The sequence below is a fragment of the Chenopodium quinoa genome, unplaced genomic scaffold (assembly GCF_001683475.1).
Source record: "Chenopodium quinoa cultivar QQ74 unplaced genomic scaffold, ASM168347v1, whole genome shotgun sequence".
Lineage (NCBI taxonomy): Eukaryota > Viridiplantae > Streptophyta > Magnoliopsida > Caryophyllales > Amaranthaceae > Chenopodium > Chenopodium quinoa.
In genome coordinates, this window is record NW_018742484.1 from 87,546 (window position 1) to 97,112 (window position 9,567).

Here is a 9,567-nt window from a genome sequence, read left to right on the forward strand (position 1 = left end):
ACCAGTTGTGCTGGTTCCCTTATGCAGCGGAATAAAACAAAGCAATAAAGAACACAACAAATTTAACGAGGTTTAGCCAACTCAGGCCTACGTCCTCCTATCCTAAGTCCTTTATTAATCTACTCCGAAAAACAAAGACAAAGAACACTCTACTGTTTCCCTACTCCGGGAACCAGTCTACCCCACACTCTACTCCGAGTGTGCTCTCGACTTACACTCGTAAGCCCAATGTGTTTGAACTCACAAACACTCACCCAGCCTTTAACCCCTTTGTTAAAGACTCAATACAAGAATCAAGAACTCTCCTTTGATCTCACTTCTACGAAGCTAATTAAGAGAAAATGTTTTTGTACTAGAATGCTCTTGTATATGACTTGATGAATGGGATTAGTGCTTAAGTATATGCTCTCAAATAATTGCTCTTTTTAATTTCTGGAGAGGCACACGAAATATGTGAAATAAGATGAGTTTATATAAGCTTAGATTCCTAAAACCTAGTTTCCTTAAATCACACAATCTTAGAGAATAAGATATATTGTAATTTTAGGAAAGTATTTATCTTATTTGATTTAATCACAAAGATAGAATCAATTAAGATAAATACTCCTAGTTTTTAGGTAACCAAGAATATTTCATCTTATTTCCAGCTGCACAAAATATTTTCAAAATAATCTTTTCGAAAAAATCTTTTTGTAAAATCTTTTTCCAAAACGGCAGCTCGAATATTTCGTACAGTGAACCTGGTTCCCCGACCTGGTTCCCTGAATTGAAACATGTTATGAAACCTGTTCCAACTTTGTACCAGATTTCATATCATACTTCAATATACTTTTAAGCACTTATATAACCCAAACATGCAAGCATACTACGGAGCATATTACATGAAAACCTAGATAACATATTAAAGCATAAATCGTCTTTTCTTCATGTAATCTTCAAGACTTGAATCTTCCTTGAATACTTCTATTATGAGCAAACAATCTTTCTTCGAAATATCTTCGAAAGGCTTCTATGCTCCAAGTCTTGGAATCAACTCAACTACTGCACATGTAACATGGTTAATGCACAATAAAGAGTATGTGACTGCTTTTCCGCATAGCAGTCAAGGAAACGGTTCATACTGGTTCCCCACCAGTACATAACACATTTATCATCTAACTGTTTCCTGTATATAGATAAGTTAATTCAATAGATAACTCATATAATCAATAACTTATCTAGGAAAACAGTGTTCTATTTTAGTTGGTTCCCCCAACTGTATTGAACACTTTCAAAGACCTGTTTCCCTTAGCTGTTTGTCATCATTCAAAACTATCAATCAAAACCTAAGGGACTCAACACTGCACAACTTACTTCACACATGTAAAATTTGCACTCTCCTCACATCTCTAAAAAATTAAATAAAAGCTAGACTAGAAAGCATAAAATACGGGTTGCCTCCCGCAAAGCGCTAGTTTATGAAGGTCCCGCATGATATTTTGTACCTTATCTTTATGATGAGGGTGGAGTTAGGTGGATTTCATCCACCACTCCAACGGTAGCTCCTTCATGGTACACCTTCAATCGTTGACCATTGACCTTGATTTTTTCACCTTTGTCATTTAATAGCTCAACCGAACCAAATATATTCACCTTAGCAACAGTAAAGGGACTCGACCACTTAGACTTTAGCTTTCTTGGGAAGAGCTTGAGTCTAGAGTTAAAGAGTAGAACCTTGTCTCCCTGTGCGAACTCTCTTGGTAGGATCTTCTTGTCGTGCCACTTCTTGGTTTTCTCGTGTAAATTCGCGCATTGTCATACGTTGGCAATCCAAACTCATCCAACTCATTGAGTTGGAGAAGTCTTTTCTCACCCGCAACCTTAGAATCCATATTAAGCTCCTTGATTGCCCAAAAAGCTTTGTACTCCAATTCCACGGGAAGATGACATGCCTTACGGTACACTAGTCTATATGGAGAGGTACCAATTGGTGTTTTGAATGCAGTCCTGTACGCCTAAAGTGTGTCTTCTAGCTTCATACTCCAATCCTTCCTTGACTTAACTACTACTTTTTCTAGAATCGACTTGATTTCTCGATTGGAGACCTCAACTTGACCACTTGTTTGAGGATGCTAACTAAGTCCGATCCTATGGTAGACTCCATACTTCTTTAAAAGTTGTCCAATTGTCTTTCATGGAAGTGAGAACCTCCATCATTAATGATAGCTCGTGGGACACCAAATCTTGGAAATATGGTCTTCTTGAAAAGTTTCATGACCACCTTGGCATTATTTGTTGGTGAAGCAATGGCCTCGACCCATTTAGACACATAATCAATGGCCACGAGTATGTAACAATTCCCATTGGAAGATGGGAATGGTCCCATATAGTCAATAACCCAAACATCAAAAATTTCAACTTTAAATATCCCAGTTTGGGGCATCTCGTGCCTCCTCGAAATATTGCTGGTCCTCTGGCAAGAATCACAAGACATTATGATTATCCGCGTATCCTTGAACATAGTAGGCTAAAAGAATCCTGATTCATTAAGCTTGGTTACGATTTTAGAAGGGCCATGATGCCCACCATATGGAGAGTTGTGGCAAAGTTGTAGAATGCCATTCACTTCCCATTTGGGGACACACCTACGAAATAGTCCATCTGCACACTCACGAAACAAAAAAGGATCATCCCAAAAATAATATTTAACATCATGGAGAAACCTTTTCTTTTGTTGATAGGACATATCTGGAGGTAGTATACCGCCTACCAAATAATTGGCATAATCGGCATACCAAGGTCCCTGTGACACAACTGCAAGGAGATTATCGTTAGGAAGGGAATCATCTATAGGTGTAGAATCCTTACCTCCATCATACCTGATCCTAGACAAGTGGTCTGCTACTACATTCTCCGCTCCTTTTTTGTCTCTAATTTCAATTTCAAAGTCTTGAAGCAAGAGCACCCAACGAAGAAGTCTAGGCTTGGTCTCTGCCTTGGCAATGAGATACTTCAATGCTGCATGGTCAGTAAAAACAATAATTTTAGAACCAACCAAGTATGATCTAAATTTCTCTAAGGCATAAATCACAGCAAGAAACTCCTTCGCTGTGGTGTCATAGTTGACTTTAGCCTCATCCAAAGTTTTACTTGCATAATAAATAGCATGCAAAACTTTGTTCTTCCTTTGGCCTAGCACGGCGCCTACTACATAATCACTAGCGTCACACATGATCTCGAATGGAAGGTTCCAATCGGGAGCACATATAATAGGAGTCGAAATTAAAGCCTGCTTAATCATGTTAAAAGAATCAAGACACTCGTCAGTAAAATCAAATGGAGCATCCTTAAGTAAAAGTTGAGTTAGTGGTTTAGCAATCTTAGAAAAATCCTTAATGAAGCGACGATAAAACCCCGCATGACCAAGGAAACTCTTTACCCCTTTAACATTCACTGGTGGGGGTAATTTCTCAATCACTTCTACCTTTGCTTTGTCCACCTGTATACCTTCATCAGAAACAATGTGACCTAGGACTACACCTTGTGTCACCATGAAGTGACACTTTTCCCAATTTAAAACCAAGTTGCATTCTTCACACCTTTTTAAAATTTTAGTGAGGTTAGATAGACAAACATCAAATGAAGATCCATACACACTAAAATCATCCATAAAAACTTCCATGATGGACTCTATGAAAGCAAAAAAGATGTTCATCACACAACGCTGAAAAGTAGCAGGTGCATTACATAATCCAAAGGGCATCCTACGATAAGCAAAAGTACCATAGGGACATGTAAATGTGGTTTTCTCCTGATCGTCAGGGTGAATTGGGATTTGAAAGAACCCCGAATACCCATCCAAATAACAGAAAAATTTATGGTTTGCTAATCTTTCCAACATTTGGTTAATAAAGGGAAGGGGAAAGTGATCCTTCTTAGTGGCGGTATTTAGCTTAAAATAATCAATGCACATCCGCCACCTTGTCACAGTTCTAGTGGGAATCAATTCATTTTTATCATTTTTAATTACTGTCATCCCACCCTTTTTAGGAACTACCTGAATAGGACTTACCCACTTTGAGTCAGAGATAGGATAAATAATACTTGCATCAAGTAGCTTCATAACCTCCTTTTTGACAACTTCCTGCATGTTGGGATTCAACCTCCTATGTGGTTGAATGCATGGCTTGTGATTGTATTCTAGGTGTATCCTGTGCATACAAAAGTGAGGGCTAATACCCTTTAGATCATCAATACTGTACCCAATTGCCCTTTTGTGGGTTTGAAGAACCTCTAGAAGTTGGGAAGTTTGGGGGTCATCGAGTGCAGTACTAATGATCACGGGGTGCAGTTCCTGCTCATCAAGAAATACATAGTTTAAATGCAAAGGAAGGGGTTTAAGTTCAGGGTTCTTTACCTCTGCAGAGTACGATTCCTAAATTAAATTTTCTACCTTATCGTTCTCATCAGGGCTAAGTTGCTCATTCACTAGAGCTTGCTCTATTGCATCCACCTTTCTACTCCATATGTCAGCATCCCCTGTAGTAAAATCACCACAAAGAACTTCCTCCAAGGAATCCTTTGCAAGGACCTATGGTAAGCTATCATTGCAAATAACATCAATAATATCAATCACATCAATACTACAACAATTTTCTTCTAACATAGGACCTTTCAAAACTCTCCCTAAATTAAAAGTGATATTATCATCTCCGACAGAAAGAGTGAGTTTTCCATTTTTAACATTAATAATGGCTCCTGCAGTGTGGAGGAAAGGTCTACCTAATATTATTGGAATTTGTGTATCCTCAGCCATGTCTAAAACAACAAAATCAACAGGGATAAAAAATTTACCAACTTTAACAGGAACATCCTCTAGAATACCTAAGGGGTATTTAACAAATCAGTCTGCCATTTGCAAAGTAATGTTAGTAACTTTTAAATCACCCATATTAAGCCTTGAACACACAGACAATGGCATTACACTAACACTAGAACCCAAATCACATAATGCTTTATCAATGAAGACATTACCAATATGACAAGGTATAGAAAAACTACCGGGATCCTTTAACTTAGGTGGAGATTTATTTTTTAGTAATGCACTACATTCTTTAGTAAAGTATACAGTCTCTACCTCATTAAAGGCTCTCTTCCTAGGCAAAATATCTTTCATGAATTTAGCATATGCAGGAACCTGTGTGATTAAATTAGTGAAAGAAACCGTTACCTGCAAATTCTTAACAACCTTCAGGAACTTACCAAATTTCTTATCCAACTTACTCTTTAAATGTCTATTAGGGAATGGAAGTTTGATAGCTGGAACCTGCACATCTCCACTCTTGTCCTGAGATTTAACCTACAAAGAATTATTAGAAGAGTTAGTTTTACCCTGGGGCTCTGCAAGGCTAGTAACAACACCATTTGGTATAACAGGATCAGGATTAGCAATTTTTGTTATAATAGGTTCATCATCTTTGGGCATAGAAGGCCCATCATAGTGTGAACCACTTCTCAGGGTAATTGCATTAGCATTATCTGTAGGTTGTACTAGCTGCGATGGAAAAGCTCCCTGCTGGAGAGTTTGCAGAGTAGAGGAAAGTTTCGCAATTTGATTATCTATGATTTTATTGCGTGCTAGGAATGAATCAATTTGCGCATCCCTACTCTGCATCTGTTTCTGCATATTGGCTAACATCGTTTTAATTTCTAACAGGGCAGGATTAGTAGATGGAGGTGGTGTTTGTGGTTGGGGTCTCTAGTTAGGAGATAGGTAATATTTTTGTTGTGGCTGCTGTGGGGCTTGTTGTTGTGGAGGTGAAGGTTTAGCACATTAGTACTCCGGTAGGAAATATCTGGATGGTTCCGGAGACCAGGATTATGAGTGTTGGAGTATGGGTTATTTTGCCTATAGGCTTGGAAGGCATTAACTTGCTCCATGGAACTCCTACAATCTTGTGACCAATGACCTACAATTCCACAATTTTCACAAAAAGCATCGTTAGTGTTATTAACAGTAAAAACATTAGCCATGGAAGCAAGAATAGTAGTACTAATATTATCTAATTTCTGACAAATAGAGGATAATTGAGCTTGCACAAAGGATACGGAATCGACATTATGTTTCCCTTTGTTTGCAAAACCTCTAGGATTCCCATATTGGGAATTATGAATTTCCATCTCTTCGATAACTGTTCCTGCTACATCTTCTTGAAGATTCATAAATCTTCCATTAGCTGCTGAGTCTAGGATTGATCTGAATGAATTTCCAAGCCCGTTGTAGAAGGCTTGGATTATCTGCCACTGTGCTAGCCCATGATGGGGACATTCTCTCTGCAAATCCTTAAATCTTTCCCAAGCTTCATATAAAAACTCATCAGCTTCTTAGGCAAAATTTTGGATTGAAATCCTTAACAAAGCTGTCCTCTCTGCAGGGTAATATTTATTATAGAAATTCATAGCAAGAGAATTCCAGTTAGTAATACCAAGGGCAGTCCTATTCAATCCATTATACCACAATTTTGCTTTACCACATAAAGAAAAGGGAAAAGTAATCTCCCTGATTTGGTCCTGCGTGACCCCAGCTTGTCTGATGGTATTGCAATATTGGCGAAAGTCCAAAATATGAAGATTTGGATCTTCACCCTTAGCTCCGCTGAGTTGCTTCCTTTTGATTATAGTAATAAACTGGGGTTTAATCTCGAATTGTACTCCTTCGAGATTTGGTGTAGGACCAAGATGTGGGAAATTTGTCAGGGATGGCTGCAAATAATCGCTGAGCTTGCGAGGTGGTGGTGGTGGCGGATTTGCCATCTCTGATTCTGGTTCTGAAGAAACTTCTATGTCGCTAGAATTAGATGGGGGTTCTAAAGGTGTATTACCCTCGGAAGTAGCTCGTACTTGTCTGAAAATATTCTTTTGTCTATGAAAAGAACGTTCGATTTCAGGATTGAATGGAATGTAACCTGATCTAGAAATCCTGGGCATAAACACAGAACTAAACAAACAAATATGAGAAACTATCTCAAAGAACTTGCGTTCTCTGAGACGAAAGAAAATAATATAGACTACAAAAATAATTAGAAATAAAAATAAAACCGTTTCCCCGGCAATGACGCCAAATTTTGAAAGGCTAAAGTAGATAGTCGTATCACCTAATCAAAAGTAATTCCTAAAACCACTAACTAAAATAGATAGGGAAGTAGGGTCGAATCCACAGGGAAATATCGTTTTTTATTCCTAATTAATTATGATAATCTAAATCATCAAGAAACAAATAAGGTTTGTATGAATTAATCTAAGGGAATAACCAATAATAAAAAGCCTAGGGTCACAGGTTCGCCAATAATTAATACTCCAGGATAAAACATAACAATCAATTATTAATATTTCAAACATAACACGATTAACAGGCTCTCGTAATTTATTAATCAACATAGTTCTAACAGGCTCTCCCAGTTAGCCGACCCCACTTATGGGATTAAGGCTTTGATTGATTGATTGATAGTTCTAACAGGTTCTGTTGTTAACAGAACTGCTAAAATAAAGAAGGAACGAAGTTACCGGGAATGAGACTGAGTCGCAGACTATGTCGCTCTCTTTAGAATATTCACGGTACTGCCTTTGATTTGTGCAAGCAGCTCTAACGTAACCGGATGTCCCCCAGGATAAAACAGTCTCTCGTAGCAAAAGGATATACCGATGGATTTGAACCACCGGACAACTAAACACCAACACTAATATAATAATGCTCGAATATTTCTGTAAAACGTTTTATGTAAAATCAGAACAATGTAAAACGTTTTCTGTAAAATGTTTTTGTGAGTTGTTTTTCTGTTTTTGTGTGTATTAAACGGTGAGGGAGAGCCTCAAATTTATGTGGGTTGTGTAATGTACCTGGAGAGTTTTAATCAAGTAATTAACGCACATAATCAAGGCCTTAATTCACGTTAATTAGCTGTTGCAAAACGGACAAAAACTTATTGCAATAACCGTTACGGAACAGTCAAATAAAAATGGGCAAAAAAAAAAAAGAAAACAGTAACAGTTAAGAATTGATTATGAAATCAGTTACAAAATCAAGGAATTAATCCTTGTTCAAAAATATAAATCTGTTTAAGAACCCAACCCAACCCGGCCCGGCCTGGTTCGGTTCGGCGCGCGTGTGTTAGATTGGTTTGGTAGGTGAGTCCTTCCTCTCCACAAAATGTGGGTAGCCCAAGGGCCACACCCCTTTAGGTGACACACACCTATATAAACCAAGCAACACTCTTATTTCCCACTAATGTGGGACTTTACCATTTTCACAAATTTCACACTTAAAACAACTTTGTTCCAACAATCCCCCACTTGAATTTTTTGAAAATATTTTCGAGCAGAATCCTTACATGTATAGGTTGTGCATAAACAGAAGTGTTTTTCAACTTGAACTTCTGCGTAGTGAATACAACACACTACCTATTCTCGGTGTTTGTCATAGACCCGTGCTATTACGGCCATGCAAGTCTATCCTAGTATAGTGAACGCTCTAGAAATGCTGCCCACATTTCATAGGAAGCGGCCTCACTTCCACATTCACATAGGTTAATCTATCAAGAGTACTCCTATAGCTAGGTACTCCACTCCAAATGGAGTATAGATTTCATTAAGAGTTCCTATTAACTCATCCTTGATCGCTTCAGGAATTTATGTTACTTAAACATAATCAACTCATATCACTCCATAACTTGTTATTACCCATTGAACCTATTTCTTGGGATCTCCAGTCTATAGGTTGGGTTACCATTATGTGTGACTCATGTTAATGGCAATAGTCCCATTTTCTTAGAAAAATCATGGACTTTCTCTCTAGCCAATCCTTTCGTCAAAGGATCAGCCAAATTATTCTCAGTGCGTACATGATCCACTCTCATAGCTCCAATAGAGAGATATTCTCTTACAGTGCTGTGCTTACGACGTATTTTTCGTCTCTTACCGTTGTAATAACGGTTCTGAACTTTTGCAATAGCCGCGGTACTATCGCAATGGATCAAGACAGCCGGTAATGGTTTTTCCCACAAGGGAATCTCACCTAGTAGGTCTCTTAACCAACCTGCTTCTTCACTAGCTGTAGCTAGTGCTATCATCTCTGACTCCATGGTGGACTGAGACAAAATAGTCTGTTTCTTAGACTTCCAAGATACAGCTCCACCGACTATAGAGAAAATATATCCACTAGTAGCCTTAGAGTCATCTGATAAGGTGTTCCAGTCGGCATCACTATAGCCTTCTAGTACAGCTGGAAACCTCTCATAATGTAATCCTAGGTTCATGGTCCTCTTAAGGTATCTCATGACCCTTTCAATAGCATGCCAATGCTCATTACCAGGATAACTAGTAAACCTGCCTAATAATCCCACGACATAGGCAATGTCGGGTCTAGTACAATCAGTGGCATACCGAAGGATGCCAATGACGCTTGCATAATCAGATTGCCTAATGGCTTCACCAGTGTTCTTAAATAACCTTACACTGGGATCATAAGGTGTACTAGCAGGTTTACAGTCAAAGTAACCATATTTCTTTAGGATTTTCTCAATGTAATGAGAC

The 9,567-nt window shown here is 38.3% G+C and overlaps 1 protein-coding gene across 1 annotated transcript; it reads right to left on the reverse strand.

Annotated features, from left to right (window-relative positions):
• Positions 1-2,149: 2,149 nt before the first annotated feature.
• LOC110719718 lies at positions 2,150-8,764 on the reverse strand. The gene is made up of 11 exons (XM_021898706.1): positions 8,706-8,764; positions 6,559-6,958; positions 5,396-5,659; positions 5,089-5,338; positions 4,661-4,797; positions 4,433-4,570; positions 4,242-4,333; positions 4,037-4,190; positions 2,775-3,703; positions 2,540-2,624; positions 2,150-2,452 (listed from the first exon to the last, which is right to left on the reverse strand). The coding sequence occupies exons 1-11, from the start codon at positions 8,762-8,764 to the stop codon at positions 2,150-2,152; spliced, it is 2,811 nt and encodes a 936-aa protein (XP_021754398.1).
• Positions 8,765-9,567: the final 803 nt, after the last annotated feature.

What these genes read in the sequence shown, in the direction of transcription:
- LOC110719718 (XM_021898706.1), bottom strand. Translation starts at nt 8,764, where the DNA reads ATGGTAACCCAACCTATAGACTGGAGATCCCAAGAAATAGGTTCAATG. An exon ending in GTTGTGTCACAGGGACCTTG is followed by an intron (nt 2,625 to 2,774) that starts GTATGCCGATTA and finishes ACTATTTCGTAG; the next exon opens with GTGTGTCCCCAAATGGGAAG. An exon ending in ATCATGGCCCTTCTAAAATC is followed by an intron (nt 2,453 to 2,539) that starts GTAACCAAGCTT and finishes GATTCTTGCCAG; the next exon opens with AGGACCAGCAATATTTCGAG.